Below are 24,618 nucleotides of genomic sequence, written 5' to 3'. Positions count from 1 at the left end.
GGAAGCCCCATTCGGACATTCGGCTTCCAAATAACGTTCGCAAACTGGAACACTCACTTCCGGATTTGTAGTTTTCGGGAGCCAAAACGTCCGAGTTCCAAGGCATTCGGAATCCAAGGTACGACTCTATTGGACTTATTTGTCACTTTGCAGTAAAACAAATCTCAAAGCGTCTTACTAACCCTGATGCCCATGCTCTGCCTTCTGTCAGGGACTGGGCAGAGGAGGAATGGTGGAGACCGCCTCCCCATCCTGACACGGTGTCATTAGAAAGGATCCCAGAACCTCCATCTCCCAGAACCCGGTGAGCCTTAAAAGTAGGAGAGCAAGAAGCTCAAAGACAGAGGGCCCATAGCAGCACCTGTAGAGGAGACGATGAGAATGACGAATGAGAACGTGGGAGAGACGGGGTGGGGTGCGGGTGGAGATTCACTCAGGACATTGCCATTATCCAAGAGGCTGGGTTCTATAGCCTCTCTCTGTAATATTGAAATAAAAAAGGACAGTAAGAAACTTTCCCTTGTCTTTATACTTTCCCGGGCAACCGGCTGGGAGTCACTGACAGCATCCTGACAACTCCATTGTAAGGAATGCTTCTAAATATCAGTTCCGGGAAAGCACAGGAGGGGAGAATGCTGCTGTGCTCAGGCCCCAAGTTCCCCCAGTATCTGACTGTTGCCAACCCTGCGCTCAGCGCCTGAGAAGCCCCCAGCAGAGGACTGGCAAAGTCCCTTGGCACTGCAGTTCCTAGCTGACTGCCAGGAGCTTGGGAGGAGCTGTGCCAAGGGTCTTGGACTGGCGGGCGGGGAAACCCACCTGTCAACCACCTGACATCACGACATCGGATGGGTTGCCCCAACCACCTGTCAAAGTTGGCCAATGGAGGGGGGTGGAGATTAATAAGGGTCTGTCCCACTGGGTCAAAAAGGTGCCCCACCTCTCTTGCAAACTAACGAGGAGAATTCTTGCATCCTTCCTGGGAAAGTTGTTGTGGTGTAGTGGTTAGATCATAGCTAGGCAAACTAAGGCCTGGGCGCTAGATCCGGCCCAATTGCCTTCTAAATCCAGCCCACGGATGGTCCAGGAATCAGCGTGTTTTTACATGAGTAGAATGTGCCCTTTTATTTAAAATGCATCTCTGGGTTATTTGTGGGGCATAGGAATTCATTCATTTTTTATTTTTTATTAAATATAGTCCGGCCTCCCACAAGGTCTGAGGGACAGTGGACCGGCCCCCTGCTGAAAACGTTTGCTGACCCCTGGGTTAGAGTGTCGGACTAGAACCTAGGGAACCCCAGCCATGAACCTCACTGGGCGACCTTGGGCCTGGCCCTGTCACTTAGCCTAACCGGCCTTACAGGGTTGTTGAGATGATAACCGCCCCCTCTATTGCCGGGGGTTGGACTAGATGATCCTTGGGATCCCCTTCCAACTCTATAATTCTATGATAACAACAGGAGATGAGCTGGGGTGTGTGTGAACCAATTACATCCCCTTGAGCTCCTGTGGGGATATACAGGCAATAAATAATAATGCCTAGACAGCAAGCGTTGAGGAAGCAATATTTTCCTTATTTCAGGGACCATTGGCCTTCGAGGAGGTGGCAGTTTACTTTGCAGAGGAAGAATGGGCCTTGTTGGATCCGGACGAAAGATTTCTGTACAATGAGGTCACGTTGGAGAATTATGGGAATATGGCTTCATTGGGTAAGAATCTCCTCTGCAGTAGCCTGTAAGGGAGCAAGGCGGAGGGAAAGAGCAGCTTGTATCTCCCATGTATGTCAACCATGGCTATTTCTCAGGGATAGTCTCCTCTTTAAAAATAGAATTGACCCTAGTACAGTCGTACATTGGAAGTCGAACGGAATCCATTCCAGAAGTCCGTCCGACTTCCAAAACATTTGGAAACAAAGCACGGCTTTTGATTGGCTGCAGGAAGCCAATTATCCTGGTTACAAGAAAGGAGATTCCAACCAAACAGGAAGAACTTTCTGACCGGAAGAGCTGTTCGACAGTGGAACGATCTTCCTCGGAAGGTGCTGGACTCTCCTTCCTTGGAGGTTTTTAAGCAGATGTTGGGTGGCCATCTGTCATGGATGCTTTAGCTGAGATTCCTGCATTGCAAGGGTTGGACTAGTCAACCCTTGGGGTCCTGTCAAACTCTATGATTCTATGTTTTTGCCCAAATGGGGACTGTAGTTTCTTAAGGGTTCTGAGAGTTGCCAGGAGCATGTGAGGGACACGTTTTTCTAGCTTAGATGACTTGAGATGGCAGAAATCACTCCTTAACTTCCTGTGTTTTCTTCCCTTCTGTAAAGGACTTTTGATTCCCAAACCAGAGTCCGTCCCCTGGCAGGAAGGAAAGGAAGATTTATTCACTCAAGACCCTGAGGAAACAGAAAAAGGAGGTTTTGCAGGTAACTGCTCACCTGTGTGACCATTCATGCCTAAAAAAAACCTATTATCCCCTCTAAGGGCTGGTGAAGGGACCCAGGTGGCACTGTGGGTTAAACAACAGAGTCTAGGGCTTGCTGATCAGAAGGTCGGCGGTTCGAATCCCTGCAACGGGGTGAGCTCCTGTTGCTCGGTCCCAGCTCCTGCCCACCTAGCAGTTTGAAAGCACATCAAAGTGCAAGTAGATACATAGGGACCGCTCCGGCGGGAAGGTAAACGGTGTTTCCATGCGCTGCTCTGGTTCGCCAGAAGCAGCTTTGTCATGCTGGCCACAGGACCCAGAAGCTGTCTGCGGACAAATGCCGGCTCCCTCGGCCTATAGAGCGAGATGAGCGCCGCAACCCCAGAGTCGGGCACGACTGGACCTGATGGTCAGGGGTCCCTTTACCTTTAAGGGCTGATGAGGTTGTCAAAATTTATTCTCAGGTGCACTATATATAAATCTAAATAATATTTATATTTCAAAGGCACACCCAAACAATTTGAGGAGTTACCGTGTTTCCCCCTTTTTAAGACACCGTCTTATTACTTTTTTTTCTCAAAAAACCACAGGGTGGCTTATTTTTGGTGGGATGTCTTACTGGTACCGGTATTTTTATTACGAGTCTGAGGGAAGGGAGGTGTGTGCGTCCCTGGTGCAGCCCTCTCTCCCCGGCCCTGGGATGTTCGCGAAGGGCTGCTCTCTCTCTCCTCCAAGGTGGGGACTCACTTAATAGCAATCTGCTACACTGGAGCTTCTTAAATCTAAACCAGTATAATGGAATCTATCTGTGTGATACAGTCCTAGCAGTAGCCTATACCTAAAGCAAGTAAGGATCTCTACCAGCCAGCTTCCCAAGACTGCAAGACTGTCTGAAGTTCCAACAACATAGCACTTTGCAGTGCTATCACTGATAGCAAAGAAGCTACCTGCTGAGAACAAAGAAGCCAGCTAAGCAGCAATTAAGATTGCTGACTTGGTAAATGGTAGCAATTGAGAAGCAATTGAGCCAGCGAGGTGAGGAAGCACGTGTTAGGACCGGCAGTTTAACTTTTGTGTAAAGCAGCGTTTAGCAGCTCCTTTTAGCAGCTCGCAAACAGCGAAGGAAAAAGTCCTTAATAAATAAATAAAAGTCCCCAAGGCAAGGACTGCGATCCAGACTACTTACAAATCCTTAAAGGGGCAGCTCCACAGACAACCAAGCAGCATAAGGTAGAAAGAAAACTGCAGCAGGATTTTTAAAAGGCTGCTTTATGCCCGGTAAAAGCAATGAGACAACAATCAGACACGGGAGATTCCCGTTAAGAGGAAATCAACGTGCATTGAATGGAAGGGAATTTAGGGAAAGGTGGGGGGAAGCGAGAGGTGGGCTGTGTGTGTGTGTGTGTGTGTGAGAGAGAGAGAGAGAGAGAGAGAGAGAGAGAGAGAGAGAGAGAGAGACGCAGGGGGGGGAGAGAGACAGACGCGCGCACGGAGGTCTCTCCCTAAAAGGGAAAACAGCCTTTGCATTCTTCAATCGCCCCTCTTTTCTTCCTCGTGCCTTCATCTCCTCCCCACCCCACTTTTCTCCCCTTCACCAAGTAGAGCTTACACAGCTTGGCTAAAAAAATTATTTTTGGATCTTTTTATTTAAAAAAATGCTCTCAGAAACGGGGAAGGGAAATCACAAGGCTTCGGCAGCCAGCAGCTACGGCTGTTCGGTGCATTTTTACAAGCTTTTAAAGGAAATACGTGTCTGTGGAGCGACAGCAAAATGGGGAGAGATTTTTAAGGGGGGAGTTGGCTGGCAGGAGGGGGGTTATTGCTAGTGGGTGAAGGGTCTATCAGTATGTCTTATTTTCGGGGTATGGCTTGTATCGCGCAATTGCTTAGAAATCCTGCTATGGCTTATATAATGACTACGTCTTAAAAAAGGGGAAACACGGTATTTGATAATTCCAAAGAGTTCATAAATTGTTTGGGCCGATTTTGGAAGTCATGTCCTCACTCTGAATTGTATTTGCTCTCACTCTGAACTGTATTTGCTCTCACTCTGAACTGTATTTGCCATCACCAAAACAACCCAAGCACATCTTTCAACATATGGAGACACTGGAGTTTGTCTGGGACTCCTGCCCAGGTGATTGGAGTGACTGTACCCTTTTGGTTCTGTGAGTGGGACATAGCTCTGTAACGATAAGCATACGGAGTACCGCAGGTCCATCTCCACTTAAAGTATCCCAAGGAGCAGGACTAGAAAAAGACCTCTGCCTGCGACACTGGATTGCTACCAGTCAGAGTTGGCAGTACAGAACTGGATGGCCAAATGGTCTAATCCACATAGGGTATCTTTCCATGTTCATAGGCCTTTGAGGGATCCGCTGTAGTTCAGTAGCAGAGATAGGGATGAGAGAGAAATTCTATTCACTTGTACTTTCTGAAGCAACACATAAACTGAAAAACAGATATCTTTCTAAATTTGCACCTTCCCAAATTTTGCAGCGGAGTTATCCAACCAAGTAAGGTGTACAAAAAAATGCATATACTAAAGAGTGCAGGAAGATGATCCCCTCAAGATTCATTGTTTTTAACTTTGACCCTGGGCTGTGTGTGTGTGTGTGTATGTATGTATGTATGTATGTATGTATGTATGTATGTATTATTAATAATACCTCGCCCACTTTGGGCGACTTCCAAACGAATATTAAAAACAGAATACAGCATTAAACATTAAAAACTTCCCCTAAACAGGGCTGCCTTCAGACGTCTTTTAAAAGGAAGATAGTGACTTATTTCCTTGACATCTGATGGGAGGGCATTCCACAGGGCAGGCGCCACTACTGAGAAGGCCCTCTGCCTGGTTCCCCTGTAACCTCACTTCTTGCAGTGAGGGAGCCGCCAGAAGGCCCTCGGAGCTGGACCTTTTAAAGCATATTTGAAGCACATTATTTCCTTTGAAGAATTCTGGGTACTGCAGTTGACCCCTCACCTTTTGAGGGAAATAATGTGCTTTGAAGGTCTTGCCAAAGGCAAGGGGGTTCTTTCCCCCCCCAGGGGTTCGGAAGTAAACGCGTGATGCAAGTGGTGAAGAAGTCTTAAGATTTATTAAACAGCAGCAAAATCATTCGCAAGAGTAACAGCGTACCAGGCAAGCCGATGGCGACACCTCCGTTCAGCTGCAAAGAGACAGAGAGACCTCAAGCTGGCCATTGGGTCGCACAAAATCCGATGCCAGCCTTCAGGCCTGTGCCAAAGCTCAACTCTCAGGTCAAATGCTAAGGCTTATATCCATGAGGTGTAATTGCTAAATTACCTGCACTGGGCACCAGGGGTCGCATGATCTGGGCCGGCAGGCAAACAGGATATTGGGATCCTCCCAATGTACTACAGTACAGGGAACAATGTACCATGTACAGGGAACAATCCCATGAATTAGGAATTGAAGCTTGGAAAGCAGACAGGTCCATCCACTGTCAGGCTTAGGAGAGCAGTGAAGGCCTGCTTCTGTGAAAGGCTGCACACAATGGTGACATCATCATCATCATCACAATTTATTATTTATACCCCATCTGGCTGGGCTTCCCCAGCCACTCTGGGCGGCTCCCAACAGAATATTAAAAACACGATAAAACATCAAACATTAAAAACTTCCTTAAACTGGGTTCCCTTCACGAACAGTTGCGCCAGGCCACTTGCACCTCCCCAGGTTACAGCAGTGTTTCCCAAATGTGGATCTTCTGTTGTTTTTGGACTACAATTCCCATCACCCCTGACCACAGAACCTGCTAGCTAGGGATGATGGGAGATGTGGTCCAAAACAACAGGAGATCCACGTTTGGGAAACACTGGGGACTCCGCTGGATTGGTAAAGAAAAAGCATTTTATATGTGTTGTACATGCGGTATAACATCGTGACACCAGATGACGTTGTGGAGTCCTGTTTTTCCCAACCCAATTTCCCTGTATGAGTTTACAACGCGTTTAACCGAAATGCTTCTTTGATGTCTCTAGGCCCAGCCAGGGTTACAATATATTTTCCGGTGTTTCCACTACAGTACAGGTAGTGCGCAGCCTAGAACCCTCTCTATCTTCTGAAGTTTCTTCCCTTTTCTGAAAGAGGGACTCCTATTTCCCTCCTGGTCTTTCTCTTTCCCTGCGTCACAGCTGCAAATGAGATGAAAGAAGAACCTCCCCCAGGAGAAGGGATCCCTCATCTAGAAGACACGCCCAAAGTTTTCCCAGGGGGATCTCAGGATGACATTTTCCTGGCAGCCGAGTACTGTGAAAGTAAGTATTCAAAAGGAAGGAGTGCCACAGCTCAGGGGGTGTTTGTTGGGTTAGTTAGGGCCTCCTCTGGGTTGTTTTTCTAAAGTTTTTCTCTCTGTGCACCTCACTAAACCTTGCCATTCCCCTGAGCCTAATATCTTGTGTGTAAATGGTGCTGTTTTGTCTTAAAAAGCAGCAACACTCACAACCTCAGAGTTTGAGAAGAAATGTTCCAATCGGAAGCACTGGGCTTCATCCTATCACCTCAAAACCCTTGCCACCTTTGTTTTGAAGTGGTAGGATGGAGTCCATTGTTCTGCCTCCACGGTAGCTTCCGTTTTCCTCCCCTCCTGTCAGATGGAGTGATATCACGGCCTGTGTTTTCTTGTCTCTCTAATCTCTTCAGGCAACGGCACTGCCAGTGAGGTGGACAGGACGCATCAAGAAGGCCCTAGGTCAGCCAGTTCTGATGGGAGGCTCCCGGGGGGTTCCCTCAGGGAGGTTTCTGTGAAGTCCGAAGCCTTCGATCAGGGCTACGAGTCCGACAGGCAGCAGTGGCAGCGGGCCATGAAGATGTGGGGCATCTCCATTCAGGAGGTGGAAACCGCCGTATCTGATAACGCTGGCGCGATCTGCGCAGGAGAGGAGTGCCACATGTGCCGCAAATGCGGGCAGGCGTTCGAGCACCAATCGGGGCTCATCGTGCACCAGATGATCCACACGGCCGAGAGGCCCTACGAGTGCCTCGAGTGCGGGAAGAGCTTCTGCCAAAGGGAAAACCTTCTTGCACACCAGAGAATCCACTTGGGGGAGAGGCCTTACGAGTGCCCACAGTGCGGGAAGAGCTTCAGCACGCGGTCACATCTTATCACCCACCAGAGAATCCACACGGGGGAGAAGCCGTATGAGTGCCTGCACTGTGCGAAGAGCTTCAGCAACAAGTCCTCGCTCGTCACCCACCAGAGGATCCATACCGGGGAGAAGCCTTACGAGTGTCCGCAATGCGGGAAGAGCTTCTGCCAGAGCGGGCAGCTGATCAGACACCAGAGAATCCACACTGGAGAGAAGCCCTATGCTTGCCTGCAGTGTGGGAAATGCTTCTGCCAGAGAGGACAGCTGATCAGACACCAGAGGATGCACACAGGGGAGAAGCCTTACGAGTGCCTTCAGTGCGGGAAAAACTTCAGCAGGAAGTCATACCTTGACATTCACCTGTGGATGCACACAGGAGAGAAGCCTTACAGGTGCTCCGAGTGTGGGAAAAGCTTCTGCCAGAGTGCCCAGTTAATCCGGCACCAGCGGATCCACACGGGGGAGAAGGCATTTGCGTGTTCCGAGTGCGGGAAAAGCTTCTTCCAGAAGGAGAAGCTGGTAAGACACCAGAGAACCCATGCGGAATCAAAACCGCACAAATGCTCAGGGCCAAAAAACCTTCCCCCGGAAAGATAAGCTCATCCATCATCAGAAAACCCATGCAGAGCTTGAAACCTTATGAATGTTTCCTCTTTTTAAAAAACAAAATGAAACCCTGCTCCCAAACATAGCTGCCAAGTACCCCGTTTTCCCCGGGAAACCCCCGTATTTTCTTACGGGGCCAGTGTGGTGTAGTGGTTAAGAGCAGTAGACTCGTAATCTGGGGAACCGGGTTCGCGTCTCCGCTCCTCCACATGCAGCTGCTGGGTGACCTTGGGCTAGTCACACTTCTCTGAAGTCTCTCAGCCCCCCTCACCTCACAGAGGGTTTGTTGTGGGGGAGGAAGGGAAAGGAGATTGTTAGCCACTTTGAAACTCCTTCGGGTAGTGATAAAGCGGGATATCAAATCCAAACTCTTCTTCTTCTTCTTACCCTTTCCCGCAGGTGTCCCAAATGGCAAAATACCCCGTATTCCCCCGGATTACGGAGCTCCTTCTGATGCCGCTGTGCCCATTTCTGAAATGTCCACAGCGCCAGAAGTCGCTTCTACGCATGTCCGGAAGTGCTTAGAAGCGACTTCGGGTGCCGCGGTGCTGCTGATCCCGGATTTTTCAATCTGGAACTTGCCACTTATGCTCCTAAAGTGTAATAAGTTTTTAGCAAAATGCATCATGTTTAAAAATCATTCGAGACCGATGTTGGAGAAGGTTTCTGCTGTAAATTGGCCATTCCCAAATATAAGGATAAATACAGAAGAGAGAAACAGAGTCTTGCTGGATCAAACCAGACCTGCTGTATACCGTGTTTCCCCCTTTTTAATACGTAGTCATTAAGTAAGCCAGGGCAGGATTTTTAAGCAGTTGTGAAATATAATACACCCCCTGAAAATAAGCCATACCTTGTTGCGTTCCTTTAGAGCCTCGGAGAGGCTTGAGACCAGGTGGGAGGGGGTGCATGAATTGAGCATGTCACCAGGCGAGCGGCGCTGGGAGCAACTTGTGCCGCTTTGCAGCTGCACAGGCCGGCATGGCGGGAAAAGGAGAGCGCTATTGTGTGTGAGCCGAGCAGCACTTGGCCCGGGTGAAGCGGTGGCTGCATTGTGCAAGCGCTCGCCGGGCAGGGTAGAGTTACACAGAGGGATGCGGAGGAGGGAAGGCACTCCCCCCTTCCCCATCCCTGCCAGTTTCCATGGCCTGAGGCTGAGTGGCGACGGGAGGCCCGTGGGTCCTTCCGCACCGCCGGGGCGACGGACGCCGGCAAAAGCACTGCTGACTCCTTCTGCGCCGCCGGAGTGTTGTGGGCTGCATGGCCCAAAGCTGAGCGGTGGTGGGAGGTCCGCGGGTCCTTTCGCGCCGCCGGGATGACGGGCGGCGGGAGCACTGCTGGCCCCTTCCGCCGGATCAAGGATGCGGCCTGCCGGGACGTTGCCCAGCAGCGCCGCGCAGAGCACCAGATCGAGTAAGCAGCCTGCAGAGTCAGCGCCCAGCAGCCCCGTGCTGGATTGAGGAGGCGGTGCTCCGTGCGGCGCTGCTGGGTGCTGACTCTGCAGGCTGCTTACTCGATCTGGTGCTCTGCGCGGCACTGCTGGGCAACGTCCCGGCAGGCCGCTTCCTTGATCCGGCGGAAGGGGCCAGCAGTGCTCCCGCCGCCCGTCATCTCGGCGGCGCGAAAGTACCCGCGGATCTCCCACCACCGCTCAGCTTTGGGCCATGCAGCCCATGACACTCCAGCGGCGCGGAAGGAGCCAGCAGTGCTCTCGCCAGCGTCCGTCGCCCCGGCGGTGTGGAAGGACCCACGGGCCTCCCGCCGCCACTCAGCCTTAGCACAGGGGCTAAGCACAGCCTTAGCACCTCCCACCACCGCTCAGCTTCGGGCCATGCAGCCCACAACGCTCCGGCAGCGCGGAAGGAGCCAGCAGCGCTTCCGCCATCACCCTGGCGGCAGGGAAGGACCCGCGGACCTCCTGCCGCCACTCAGCTTTGGGCCATGCAGGCCAACCAGACCCAGCAGGCCGCCTCCGGGATCCGGCAGCAGCAGGAGGTGGCTTGCTGCGCGTCCCGAGCCCTGAGCCAGCAGGACCCAGTAAGGAGGTACCGTACTTACAGTAACAATAAAAAAAGACACCCCCCGAAAATAAGCCATAGGCTTATTTTCTTGAGTGAAATAAATGTAAGACGGTGTCTTATAATGTGGGAAACACGGTACTCCTGAAATTGAGGCATTGAGGTAATGACAGTTGCCTTTCGAATCCTCTTGATTGGTTGGGAGAGCATTCTTACACATCAGAGAATCCACACAGAAAAGGGCCCTTTCTGAAGCAGCTTGGAACAAGGGGCAGCTTTGTGGTGCTGTGAATTAACTTTGGTCTCTGAACATCATAGACATCCCTCCTCCATTTCTTAGATGGGAACATGAATTTACTTCAAAACACAGTGAGCCATCCCTGCTGAGTTTGGCAGCCCTCTGGCCCTTCAAGCCACATGGCGCCTTGGATTCCTCCCCATGGGACAGAACTCCTTTCCACATTAAAACGAAAAGCAGCTGAAAATAAGTGTAAAATGTCACTTAGGACGTAGACATTTGCAGGTTGGATGTGTAAACTGTAGTCGTATTTCTCCTGTTGTCATCTCCCTCCCTCGCATCAGGTATCTCTCCCACTTCCATTAACTTTTATTTGCACAAAATCTAGTCCAGCATCCTGTTCTCACAGTGGGCAACTAGATACCTCGGTGTGGGGTTGGGGACACAGACCTTTGCATTACGGTGAACCAAAGCAGGGCAACCCCTCACCCGACAGTTACCAGATTTCAGCAGGAAGCTCTGGGTGCCAGTGCAAAATGGGAGCAAAGAAGTTTGCCCTTTTGCAGGTGTGAACAGTACTGAAAGCGGATCGTGTCTGCTCCCCTCTCCCCCAATACATTTACAGAAGGAAATGAGTCCACACTGTGGTTAGGGTTAAGTTCAAGAGCCCATGTTGATCGAAGGAAGGTGATTATGTTGGAGGGACGTGATCGGTCAGGCAGAGGGTCTCCCCTGCAGATCAAAAGCAAACCAGCCGGCATTTTAAAAGGTTTTTACGTGCTGTCAAAACCAGGGCCCCAAAAAGCCGCAAAGCAGACAGTTCCAACTGCAGTGCATAAAAATATACAATTGTGGTCAGACCCTAGCAGCTTGCTTAAAACGGTTATTCCCCATGCTTCCCTTTTCATGTAATTTGCAGGTGTTGAGGTCCTCTCCCTCCTGCCTTCATCCAAACTTTTCCTTAGACAAGCAGAAACAGAGGAGGGACAAAGCCTTTATAGCTAAAGGCCTGCTGTGCAGACCCATGAAGGTCCTTTAAGGACATCTGGAGAAGCTCTCAAAGGCATCCAGTAACTGTCTCAGGTTAGGCCTGCCTCTTTCAATGATGGGAGAAGCCTGTTCCAGATTGTTGTATTCGTGTTGTCCTGATTTCTGTCACCAGACCATTGTTTTTCCTCATTAGATGTACCGTGCTTCTGAATTCTGCTTTTGAATCAGCGTTGTTCTCTGGTTCTGGATAAGAATAGACAGTGTATTTTTTTTTTCTGGGGGCCCGCGAGAGTATGCATACCCCTAAACATTTTGTGAATCTTTGTACTTTTGTCCATTTACTGTATTTATTTTCCCCGATTTGAACTATAAAATTGTGGTTTTCTTGAGTCAAAATGAGAGTACCCCTATACATATATATTTTTTAGAAAACAGATATTCTGAGAACAGATATTCCAAGTCTTAGAAAATCTAAAAGCTGTTCCATCAGGTGACCTCTGCTTACACCAGGAGTCGGCAACGTTTTTTGAGGCTGGGCCTGTCCACTCCCCAGCAGACCTCTCAGTAGGCCGGAGCATGTGTGTCAAGCTATTTCCGGCGCTCTTCCAACCCGGAAGTCGTTCTCCGCAGCGAGAAAAAAAATAGTGTCGCGGGGGGGGGAGCACAGAATCCCCACACCGATCCACGGAATGGCCGTGGGCTGGTTCTAGGAAGCTGGAACCGGCCCATGGCGCTTAGGTTGCCGACCTCTGGCTTACACCATCATTTCTCTTTCTCTCTCTCTCTCTCTCTCTCTTACACACACACACACACACACATGCCTACCCTACTGTGGGAAAGCCTGGGTGAGTGACACCATAATGAATTGAAAATGTGTTCCGCTCAGCCCTGTGTTTGTGTGTGATGTTTAGTTTTGGGTTGGTTTGTTCTAACAGCCGGTTGGTGCAATGGCATTTTGTTCCTTAATAAATTATCTCAAATGAGCAAGAAAGTGTCCAGAATTTAATTATGGAAAAGGCACTGATCTTCAAGTGGAATACAGCACAAGAGAATAAAATCAGGAAAAGGAGGCATTAAAAATTATTTTAAACCTCAATAAATAATCCTCAGTACTTTCACCAGATGCTCGGACACCAAGCAAAACATCCCCGCTTAACAAGAACGTTTTATTGTCACCTGAGGAAGAAAGCTTATTTCACATAACAAATCCTGACCTCCGTTCAGACTGTATTGTTGAGGTTCCTTCTGCACCAAGTTCAGGAGCAAACCCTGCTTTCTCTTCTCTCTCTCTTTCTCCCCCAGCAGATAATGCCAGGAGGAAACATTTCTGACCAGACTGTGACTACCGCTTTGCCCTGTAATCTCAAGCCCATAATGCATATGCAAGATTAGTACTTGAAAATCACAGCACCATTGATCTTTAGGAGCATATTGTTTAAACAGGCCCATTTGTGAGGGGGACCCCAAAATTTAGTACAAGGGTTCCCAAACTGTGGTCTGTGGTGGTTTGTATGAAATATTGATTTTAATTGTATTTCTGGTGTACTGTATCAAGAAATGGAGGGTACATTTCACCATGTGTGGTGGACATGCAAATCAGCGAAGGGTTTTTGGGAAATGACCTATAACAATATAGATGATATATAATGAATTGGGGGGGGTGTTTTAAAGGACTTTTATAAAAAGACCAGAAATCTTATTATTAGGAATACTAGGATGTCCCCACAGATCAAAATGATTTGTTACTTGACGCAATCACGGCAGCCCGAATGATATATGCTCGTAAATGGACAGAGGGGAGAACGCCAACGAAGGAGGAATGGCAAATGAAATGGATGGAACATGTGGAATTAGCAAATATGAATTATAGAAGGAGAGACCAGGAAGGTGGAATATGGTATTTAAGGAGGAGTGAAAAATGTTTGCAGAATATCTGAAAAATCATGTCAAACAGGTTAAAGCGTTAGCAGGGTTGGAGTAAATTCAGCGGTTTAAAGTATATGAAGATGTAATGAGGAGGGAGAGGGGAAATTATGGAGTAATTAGAATATGCAGTTGTAATATCTAGAACCATTAAAAGGGGAAATGGAAGTCAGTGACTACGATTGTGTGAGTAAATTGAATGGAATATGAAAACTTGGTAATGGGGGGGAAAGCATAAAGGGAGAGAGAGAATGAGAATGCAGTGCCAGGGCTCTGGCACTAGACTAGAGCCCTTCCTCCATCCTCTAGAAGCTAGTTCTTCTTTTGTTTCTTATACTGTATTGTCTTTCCTTGTGCCATGGAACTCCAATTGTAATACCAATAAAATGTAAAATGAGAAATAAGATTCAATAGAAGAAATAGAAGAAGAAATAAAAATGCAATTAAACAAACATGCAGCATCTACCACAGTGCATTACAGTTGCTACAACAGATGAAAAAGGCATTAAGTGATCTTCCAAGGCCACCAGCAATTTTCATGTGATCTGGTTTCAAGTGACACAACTGTGCGAATCTGAATAAGGCACAATGTTCCTTTGTTCTGAGGTTTCTACAGTGCTGGATTCAGAAGCAAACCCTGTCTTCCTCCTTTCTCTTCCTCCGTGAGCAGATGATGCCAGGAGCAAATTTTTCTGCCTGGGTTGTGGTCACAGCTTTGCCCTTCCGTTTTAAGCCTGAATTTGAACACGGAACACAAAATTTGCACTTGAGCCTCACACCACCTGTCTACACAATGGATTTTTGTGTTTTATCTTATCCTGGAGTGGCTTGATTCCTTTTTGTTGCCCAATGCTATGGTGATTTGGGGTGTTTTTCAACACTACAGTTCTAAGTAGTTTTTTAAAAAAGCACTTCCAGATCCTCATAAACAGCAGCTTACCTGGGTCTCAACACATAGCATTTTTACTCAAAATTGAGTCCCCCAGGTGTTGTTGGACTACAACTCCCATAATCCCTAGCTAGTAGGTCCAGTGGTCAGGGATGATGGGAATTGTAGTAAAAAAAAAACCAGGGAGGGGCAAGTTTGAGAAACACAGGAAGAGACTACATCTCCCAGAAGGCTTTGGGAAAGACCGCCAGGCGTGGGAGGCCCCACAATGCAACAGGCTCTCTGGCATAAGAATTTTCCGCAGTGTAGGTTGCTTTGGGAGCTCATCACCGAAGAGAAGCTGCAGCTGACTCTTGTAAGGGGTGAATGCAGGTGAGAAGCAGTAGAGGGGAGATACGGGTCTAAAGGCTTAGCCACACTTACTCTTGAATCCCCCACCCCACCACCAAATTTGCTCTTTAGTGCTCAGTAAAATGAGCAAACAGCAAATCAGATTTTCCCCAGTTTGGCCTTTAGTCCAACCTATCCCTAAATAGCAAGTTTTTCCCTTGGAAAGGAGTGGGATAAGGGGGAAACTGCCCAGACATGTGCTTTCCTAAGTGGATGTGTGAGGGAAAGAGTGGGGAGAGGCTGAATCATAGAATCAAAGAACTGTAGAGTTGGAAGGGGATCTGAGGGCCATCTAGTCCAACCCCTGCAATGGAGCCATTGGAATATGCAGTTGTAATGAGTTTATATATTTAACAATGTAAGGGGGGGGAGGGAAGTTGATGACTATGATTGTGTGAGTAAATTGAATAGAATATGAAAACTTGTAATGGAAAAAAGCATAATATTAAAAAAAAATCAAATAGAATGCAGTGTCAGGGCTCTGGCACCATACCAGAGCCCTTCCTCTGCCTTCCCTGAAGCCAGATACAGCGGTACCTTGTTTGGGGAAGGCAGCCCTGTTTAGGGAGGCTTTTAATGTTTAATAGATTATTTTATTTCATTTTTCTGTTGGAAGCCGCCCAGAGTGGCTGGGGAAACCCAGCCAGATGGGCGGGGTATAAAGAATATATTATTTATTATTATTTATTATTATTATTATTATTATGCCATGGAATTCTGACTGTAATACCAATAAATTGCAATATAAAAAATAAGATTCAAAATAAGAAATAAAAGAAGCAATTAAAGTGCAATTGAACAAACATACAGCATCTGTTTTTCAACAGTCTACAGTTTTAAGTTGTGTTGTGTGGTTTTTAAAGACACCCTCCCAGGTCCCATGAATGGCAGCTTACCTGGGGCTCAGCTCCAAGCATAGTTTCTCAAACTTGAGTCCCCAGGCGTTTTTTGGACTACAACTCCCATCATCCCTAGCTAGCAAGATCAGTGGTCAGGAATGATGGGAGTTTGTAGTCTAACATGAGTTGGGTGGGGACCTAAGTTTGATAAATACTGGAAGAGATTACATCTCCCAGAAGGCTTTGGGTCTGGATAAGAAAGAAGGCAAGGACTGGGGAACCCCAGAATGCCCTCCTTTTCAATGAATATTATTGGTGGGAAGGGGAGGAGGCAGAACAAGATTGTTGTGATAAGGAAAAGCACATTGGGGGGGTCGCTTGCAGGGTGCCCTTAGGGAGTTTTGGGAAGAGAAGCTGCAGCCGACTCGTGTAATGTTATATATAATGTATATATGAATAAATGAGTGGTGCAAGGGCTCTGGTAGCATCCCAGAGCCCCTCACTCTGCCTTCCTTTAGCCAGATAATTATATTTCTCATGCTTCTTTTGTTTAACAGAATCATAGAATCTCTGGACTGAAAGGGTCCAGAGGGTCATCTAGTCCAACCCCCTGCAATGCAGGTATCAGCCAACGCATCCATGACAGATTGCCATCCAACCCTGCTTAAAAACTTCCAAGGAAGGAGATTCTGCAACCTCCTGAGGGAGACCGTTCCCACTGTCAAACAGCTCTTATTATCAGAGAGTTATTCCTTATGTCTAGTTGGAATCTCCTTATATCATATTGTACTGACTGTAAATCAAACTTGTGTCCCCAGGTGTTGTTGGACTGCAACACCCATCATCATTTGCTTGCAGGAACAGTGGTCAGGAATGATGGGACTTTGTAGGGTGGGTACCCAAATTTGAGAAACTCTGGAAGAAACAACATCTCCAGGAAGGCTCTGGGTCTGGATAAGAAAGAGGGCTTGAGATGCCCCACAATGCAATGGGCTTTTGCTTTATCCCATCAGCCCTCAGGCACTACTCTTGGCAGGAAGGGGAAGAGGCAGAACAGGATTGTTGTGATAAGGAAAAGCACACTGGAGTAAGACAGAGGTCACTTGCAGGGTTCCCTTTGGGAGCTCATCACAGAAGAGAAGCAGGGGAGGGGAGGTACAGTGGTGCCTCACTAGACGAAATCAATTCGTTCCACGGATCAATTCGTGTAACGAATTTTTCATCTAGCGAGTCCCAGTTTCCCATAGGAATGCATTGAAACTTAATGTGTTCCTATAGGCTCTGGGGGACTGGCGGCGGCATGCGATGGGGCTTCAGAGAAGGTCTCCGAAGCCCCGTCCGATGCCGGCTGTGTGCGAGGCGGCGGGGGGAGAAGCTCTCTGCTCCCAGCCACCGCCTTGCCTGCCTCCCCCGACATGGAGCGCAGTTTCGGAGGTCTCTGAAGTTGCACTCCATGCCGGCTGTGCGCGGCGAGAGGCGGCGGGGGAAGAGTTTCTCCCGCTGCCGCTTCCCGTCTGCCTCCCCCGACATAGAGCGCAGTTTCGGAGACCTCCGAAACTGCGCTCCATGCCGGCTTTGCGCTGTGAGTGGCGGCAGTGGGGAAGATTTTCCCCAGATTGGCCTTTAATCCAACCAATCCCTAAAGAGCAAGTTTTCCCGTGGAAAGGAGTGGGGCAAGGGGCAGGGGCATAGGAAGATAGGGGCAGTGGGGGCGGGGTGCCCGAGCGGCGTGATCCCAAGGGCGCCATCGCGGGTGCCCGCCCTGCCCCCAAACGCGCACCCCGCCCCTTCGGGCACACCCCAAAACACCGCCCCTGTGCATGGCATGCCCCGCCCCAAAATGCATGCCCCGCCCCTGTGTGCAGCACTTCCTGCCCCAAAACGTGCATCCCACCCCCCAAAACGCACATCTCGCCCCTGCACACGGCATGCCCTGTCCCCAAAACGTGCGCCGTGACACGCCCCCAGACCGCGTGCACGTCCCTGGGGGCAGTGCACCTTCTCTCTGCCCCGGTGGCAGAGCATGAAGCTCCGCCTCTGGCAAGGGGGGTACTGCTCAGACACGTACTTTCCTGAGTGTGTGAGGGAAAGAGCAGGGAGAGGTAGAATTTAAGAGTTGGAAGGGGATCTGCGGGAAATCTAGTCCAACCCCCTGCAATGAAGCAATTATTAGAATATGCAGTTGCAATGGGTAAATATATGGAACCATGGAAGGGGGGAAGGGAAGTCGATGACAATGATTATGTGAATAAATTAAATGGAATTCTGTTGGGAGCCACCCAGAGTGGCTGGGGAAACCCAGCCAGATGGGTGGGGTAAAGATAGATAACTAACTAAATAAATAAATATCCCATAGGCCAATGAGAGGCCACTGCTGAAAGTTTTATTTTCATACAGGGTGGTAAAAAGAGGCGGCCCCACGTCCTCCGTGATCCTCTGCCAAGCCATCAGTTGAAAGCCAAGGAGAACGATGCAGAATGGCTTTCCCCTGGGAGAGATGTTGTTGCTGGAGCACTCCTACGCTCTCCCAGCAAGTCCAGGTAGGTCAGTGACTAAATGGTTTTCAGAGGTGTATGCCCTGTGGGACGCCCTCCCATCAGATGTCAAGGAAATAAGCAATTATCTGACTTTTAGAAGACATCTGAAGGCAGCCCTGTTTAGGGAAGTTTTTAATGTTTGAAGTTTTATTCTGCTTTTAGTCCTCTGTTGGGAGCTGCCCAGAGTGGCTGGGGAAACCCAGCCTGATGGGCAGGGTATAAGTAATAAAATTGTTGTTGCTGCTGCTGTTGTTAAAGAGGAATCCACGTAGGAAGCTTTATATATAATATAGCAGGGTTAAACCTTTCCTTATTGAATTTACACAGCAGCAAGCGGATTGCTGACTCGTTTGAGTCCTTCCTGCCTTCTTGGTTGTTAATCCCTTTTGTCCCTCTTGAAAGAATAAATACACATGAATCTGAATGATAACAATATAAACTAGTTTACTGTCAGATTCATTGAGTACATACTTAGGTTACAATAGATATAAACTATATATAAGATATGAGTGAGTCCTGAAAAGACTCCACCAGAGCATTTACTTCTTAACACTTCTATAAGCAGCAGCCTAACCGACCAACGGACCAAACTAACTGACACATAGTGGCAGTTGGTCCTCTCTTAGAATGTTGGATTTGACTGACATATCCCAATATCCAGAGGTCTTTGTGCATCAGGGAATCTTCTGGAAAGGAGAAATAAGGAGCAAATTATGCCACCGACGGTGCCAGAGGAGAAGAGTTTGGATTTGATATCCCACTACCCTAAGGAGTCCCAAAGCAGCCAACAATCTCCTTTCCCTTCCTCCCCCACAACAAACACTCTGCCACACTGGCTGTCACACTCACCAAAGGCAGGTTAAGGGGAACACCAAGCCAAGAGGGAGCCACTGGGGGCAACACAACAATGAGGAACATTGGAAGGGGAGAGTTGTTTGGGGGGAAACGAATTTCAGCGTTTCGCAGGGCAGTGTTGAAATTTCAAAGCCCAAAGTCCGCCATGCACTCACACCTTCCACATGTGGCTCAATGTAGCTTTCAAGGTGGGGGGTGGTGGAATTGTAACAACCTTCCACTACATCATGACAAGATTTAGTCACCTTCATGGAATGTCAGCAAGGAACACCAAAAAAGCTGCTGGGAACCCGACCCCAATGATAAGGTGATATAGGATGGCAGCCTTGTACACTCACTTGCACATCCTGAAAAGCCACTTCTGTGAGGGAGGGACTCCATCAGGCAAGGCCTTCTTCAACCTGCCTTGCCCCACCCTCCAGTCTCTGCTTCTCAATTTGTATTCTATTACGTTATGCACTGTGGCTTGCTGTTGTGTTGTTGATGGTAGTTTGGAAGTTATTGTAATTGTTAAGAGTGGGTTTCTGTTTGATTTTTATATGCTGATATTTAATATTATTCTATACTATTCTATACTATGGGACGTGGGTGGCGCTGTGGGTTAAATCACTGAGCCTCGGGCTTGCCGATCAGAAGGTCAGCAGTTCAAATCCCCGCGAAGGGGTGAGCTCCCGTTGCTCTGTCCCAGCTCCTGCCAACCTAGCAGTTCGAAAACACGTCAAGTGCAAGTACCTACCTCTGGCGGGAAGGTAAACGGTGTTTCCGTGTGCTGCTCTGGTTCACCAGAAGCGGCTTAGTCATGCTGGTCACATGACCTGGAAGCTGTACGCCAGCTCCCTCGGCCGATAGAGCAAGATGAGTGCCACAACCCCGCAGTCGGTTACGACTGGACCTAATGGTCAGGGGTCCCTTTATCTTTATACTATTCTAGTGATTGTTGAATGCTACTTTATTTGATGTAGGTTGCTTATTTTAAAGTTATGTTTTCTTATCACAATTTTGTATTGCATTAGATTGTTATAAGGTGTACATTCTTTGTTTCTTCAGCTTGTAAACCACCTTGGATATTGTAAGATAGAAAGACGGTATACAAATTAAAAGTGATGACTAAAGTGAGGCCACTTTGTGGGGCTGTGGGCATTTTGCCCAAATCTGGGCCCACCCCTGGCTATACTTAATGCAATTTGTTCATGGGTAGCTGCGAGAGCTTTCACAGGTCCAAGCTTCATATATTGCATATCATAGCACAACCATCATTCAGTTTGTATTGTGTAGTTCCTTCTCGTCCAGACTCAGAATAACTTTCCCCCCTTCTCTGTCTCTATGCAGGTGACACCAGGAGAAAATATACCTGTCCGATCTGTGGCGAGTGCTTTGCCTTCACGTTGGCTCTTGCCGGACACCAGAGAATCCACACAGGAGAGAAGCCCCAGAAGGGCAGTGAGAGCGGGGACTGTTTTGATCAGAGTTCAGGGCTTTTGAGCCACCAAAGAACCTGTCAAAGAGAAAAACCCTATAAGTGTGCAGAGTGTGGGAAAACATTTACTCGCCGATCCGTCCTTCTGCTCCATCAGAAGTTCCATGCAGGAAACAACTCCTATGACTGCTGGGAGTGTGGAGCGAAACATTCCCGACTCTCGGATTTTGTGAAGCATCTCAGAGCCCACACAAGAATAAAACCATACAAATGCTTGGAGTGTGGGAAATGTTTTCCCCGGAATTCGCAGCTTTGTGAACACCAGAGAGTCCACACAGGAAAAAAACGGCACAAGTACTTGCAGTCTGAGACGAGCTTTTCTAGATGGCAGCAACTGGTGAGACGTCAGCAGGTCTATAAGGGGGGGAAACCCTGTAAGTGCATGAAATGTGGCAAATCGTTTGCTCGGCACACTGCCCTTGCGATCCATCGGGAGGGCCACTGTGGAAAGAAACTACATAAATGCTTGCAGTGTAGGAAATATTTCCCTAGCCAATCAGCTTTTGTGAAACATCAGAGAATTCACATAGGCACAGGACGCCACCAATGTGTTGGGTGCCAAAAACGTTTTCTCTGGAGATCACAGCTTCTTGTACACCAGAAAATCCCCACAGGAGAGCAATCCCACAAATGCAGTGAATGTGAGTCATGCTTCTCTTGTTGGCTACAACTTGTTATTCATCAGCAAACCCATTCAGGAGAAAAGCCTCATATGTGCTTGGAGTGTGGGAAATGCTTCCCCACAAAATCAGATCTTGTTCAACACCAGATAATCCACCCAGGAAAGAAACCTTATCAATGCACAGAGTGTGGGAAATGTTTTTCTGATAAATCTGCCCTTTTGAGCCATCAGACGGTTCACAATGGAGAGAGGCCCCATAAATGTGTGGAGTGTGGGGAAAGGTTTGTTTTGCCGTCAGAACTTGAAATCCATCAGGGAATCCACACAGGAGAGAAACCCTACAAATGCGGGGAATGTGGGAAATGCTTTGCCGGCCTAGCAGACCTTGATGAACACCAGAGAGTGCACATAAGAGAGGGGCCTTATGAATGTGGAGATTGTGGGAAATGTTTTTCTACTTCATCACATCTTACTAGACATAAGAAAGCCCACCCAGAAAAGCCATATAAATGTTTGGACTGTGGAATGATATTTTCTCATTCACATACCCTTAAGGGGCACCAGAAAAAACATACAGTAAATAGATGCCATGAATGCTTGGAATGTGGGAAATGTTTTTATAGGAGAGAGAGTCTTGTAAAACATCAGAGAATCCACACAGGGGAAAAGCCCTACAAATGCTTAGAATGTGGGAAATGCTTTGCAAGGAAAGAGGGTCTTATGAAACATCAGAGAGTCCATACAGGAGAGATATCCTATAAATGCACAGAGTGTGAGGAATGTTTTACTAGCAAATCACGGTTTAACATCCATCAGAAGAGCCATGCAGGAGAGAAATCCTACAAATGCATGGAATGTGGAAAATCCTTTCCCAAGAAAAAGACACTTCGTGGTCACCAGAAAACCCATACTAAATCGGAAGCCTACAAATGTGTGCAATGTAGAAAACTCTTTGCCAGCCTAGCAGACCTTGATGAACACCAGAAAGTGCACATAGGAGTGGGGCCTTATAAATGTGAAGATTGTGGGAAACGTTTTTCTGCTTCATCAAATCTTATTAGACATCAGAGAGTCCACCCAAGAAAGCCATATAAATGTTTGGACTGTGGAATGATATTTTCTCATTCACATACCCTTAAGGGGCACCAGAAAAAACATACAGTAGATAGATGTCATAAATGCTTGGAATGTGGGAAATGTTTTCCTAAGAAATCCCGTCTTGTGCTTCATCAGAGAACCCACACAGGCGAGAAGCCCTACAAATGCTTAGAGTGTGGGAAATTCTTTTCGAGGAGAGACAGTCTTATGAAACATCGGAAAAGCCACACAGGAGAGTTATCCTATAAATGCAGAGAGTGTGAGGAATGTTTTTCTAATGAATGGCGGTTTATCATGCATCAGAAGAGCCATGCAGGAAAGAAGCCCTACAAATGCATGGAATGTGGAAAATTCTTTACCAAGAGTACGAACCTTCGTAGACACCAAAGAATTCATACTAATTCGGAACCCTAGAAATAATATCTCATAATCCCTAGGACAATCAATACAGGAGACAAGCCCTACAAATGCTTGGAGTGTGAAAAATGTTTTACTGTAAACTCGGGGCTTCTTATACCCAAGAGAGTCCACACAGGAGAGAGGCCTTACCAGTGTGTAGCGTGTGAGAAATGTTTCTCACAGAGGAACCTTAAAAAACACCAGAGACTCCATAAGGAATAGAAAGCATATAAATGTTGGGAGTGCGGGAAATGTTGTTTTAATAAGATTTTGTTACAGATTTTTCATAATACAATATGATAAAAGAAACAAATCTAAATAAAAAACAGAAACAAAAAGACGGATAAGAGAAAATACCAAAGGAAAACAGCAATATAGAAGAAAAAAGGACTTCTGATTCTCCCGTCTGTTACATAAATTATTCAAAATATTCACCCTAGAATGACACTCAACAGATCTACTTTCTGTTAGGCAATATTTTCCCTGTCTTCTATCCCAAATGTATCTGATTTTCCTATTCCTTTATATACGAAAAGTCCAAAAGGGGTTCTCTAATTATTGCTATTAATAAATTTCAGCAATCATTTTTCTCTAAACAAACCTATGAACTTTGCCTCTATTACGGTAACTTCAACAACCATTCCTCCATATTAAATGTTAAAATGTCTTTCCATCTTTGTCCACACAAGAGTTTCTTCTGTTTATATATTAAAATAGTATTCCACAATCCTTTCCTTATTGTGTATTCATTAATTGAATTTCCAGGTTGTAGATGGAAATCTTACTCTCTCAACTCTATCTCTGCCGGCTCAGGGTATCTCTTCATTTCTCCATCCATGGCTTCATTCCACTCCTCCAACATCACAATTCTACTTTTTCATTCCGCTAAACACCTCTGGGAAGAGCTTTCCTTTATTGAAATTGCTCCCTGAAGTCTCTGTGTCCTCTTTGATTCCATTTTCCATTTCATCCTTCTCTCTCTCTCTCTCTCTGTCAAATAGTTTTTATTTGATTTTTCAGTTATAGATTTACAACAAAACAAAACACATTTCCATATACAGAGTTGTTTTCTCTGAATCTTGAGACACCCCCCCCATATCCCCTCAATGGGTCCTAATGTCAGCGTTTTCAACTCCATATTATATCAAATCTATATTTCATATCTATCCATATTATCCATAGAATTTGTTACATTACAAGTGAGATTAAAATCCTGCTAATGTTTTCATCTGCTTACAGGTAGTCTCCTAAATTAATTATAAATGTTCCCCATTCTTTCTTGAAGTTTTTGTCTTCTTGGTTCCTGAGCTTTCCGGTCAGTTTTGCCATTTTGGTGTAGTCCAAAAGCTTGATTTGCCATTCTTCTCTGGTCGGGACTTTGTCTTCATTCCAGTAGCATCCGTGTGGCTCTTGTCACATACATAAAAAGTATTTCCTGCTCCTTTGGGATGTTAGTGTCAGTAATTCGGCCATCCCAGGGGCCAGTTGTCAGACTGGTCCCACGGGCCAAATATGCGATTGCTCTCACAAACGTGATGAACAACACACAAGTCAGTAAATAAGGCTTAACTGCTTTATTTACATATAAACAAACTGGGAGCTCTACATCATGGCTCCCTCTCTCTGGCATCACAGCCAGTAAAGAGAAAAAACAAAGGAAACAACAGTCCCACGTAAACATCCTGTCTACGTCACTTCCACTCTGTTTGAATGAAAACACATACAGTCATATGATACACAATAACCCTATGACTGCAGACGGGGAATGAATCCTAACAAACTCCCCCGATTTATGCCCTGTGCTGCAGTTCACCTTTGGAACTACCTGCAACTGGAGTTGGCATTGGCCATACCATCTTGCACTTCTGATAAGTCATGGCGTCATAGCTCTTTGACTATCAGGAAATTGCACAGTTGGCTTTGTTGGTACACACGCCCGTTTGGACGCGGCCCAGCTTCCTTCTCCAAGGAAAATGGTCTTCACCCATACAGCCTTTGGGCATGGTTCACTGTCTCTTGAGGACAAACTCTGTACCCTTCTCTGGACTCCGGGTTTTAAGACCTGTGTTGAGCTACTTACAACAGTGTAATCAAAACATCTGTGTTAGCAAACTCTTCAGCATACACATACCTTTGTGTGTCGAGCCGCCTACAAACAGCGCCATCTTTAAGCAACTGTGCTAGCAAACCCTTGCACTATGGCAGTG

General features: G+C 47.2%; 2 protein-coding genes across 5 annotated transcripts in view; both read left to right on the top strand.

The window, feature by feature from the left end:
* Positions 1-9,342, top strand: part of LOC118080238 (zinc finger protein 420-like) — a 33,066-nt gene extending 23,724 nt beyond the window's left edge. The window contains exons 5-8 of one of the 2 annotated variants that reach the window (XM_060270280.1): positions 1,580-1,706; positions 2,318-2,416; positions 6,577-6,699; positions 7,085-9,342. In XM_060270280.1, the coding sequence (XP_060126263.1) occupies positions 1,580-1,706; positions 2,318-2,416; positions 6,577-6,699; positions 7,085-8,127 (1,392 nt within the window). In that variant the 3' untranslated portion in view covers positions 8,128-9,342. The remainder of the gene's footprint in view (positions 1-1,579; positions 1,707-2,317; positions 2,417-6,576; positions 6,700-7,084) is intronic. The other variant, XM_060270285.1, reaches the window with a different exon arrangement.
* A 599-nt stretch (positions 9,343-9,941) lies between these two features.
* Positions 9,942-24,290, top strand: LOC118081155 (zinc finger protein 208-like). Of its 3 annotated transcripts, XM_060270270.1 has the most exons (4): positions 9,942-14,566; positions 15,981-16,044; positions 17,821-17,963; positions 20,145-24,290. In XM_060270270.1, exons 3-4 carry the CDS (start codon positions 17,894-17,896, stop codon positions 22,424-22,426), a joined length of 2,352 nt encoding a protein of 783 aa, XP_060126253.1. In that variant the 5' UTR covers positions 9,942-14,566; positions 15,981-16,044; positions 17,821-17,893; the 3' UTR covers positions 22,427-24,290. The 3 variants fall into 3 exon arrangements, with proteins under 3 accessions (XP_060126253.1, XP_034963301.2, XP_060126250.1); XM_035107410.2 differs by lacking the exon at positions 15,981-16,044; XM_060270267.1 differs by having other exon boundaries at positions 15,981-17,963.
* Positions 24,291-24,618: the final 328 nt, after the last annotated feature.

Source organism: Zootoca vivipara, chromosome 2 (genome assembly GCF_963506605.1).
Source record: "Zootoca vivipara chromosome 2, rZooViv1.1, whole genome shotgun sequence".
NCBI lineage: Eukaryota > Metazoa > Chordata > Lepidosauria > Squamata > Lacertidae > Zootoca > Zootoca vivipara.
Note: the sequence above shows the minus strand (reverse complement) of the source record. Positions and strands in the feature narration are given on the sequence as shown.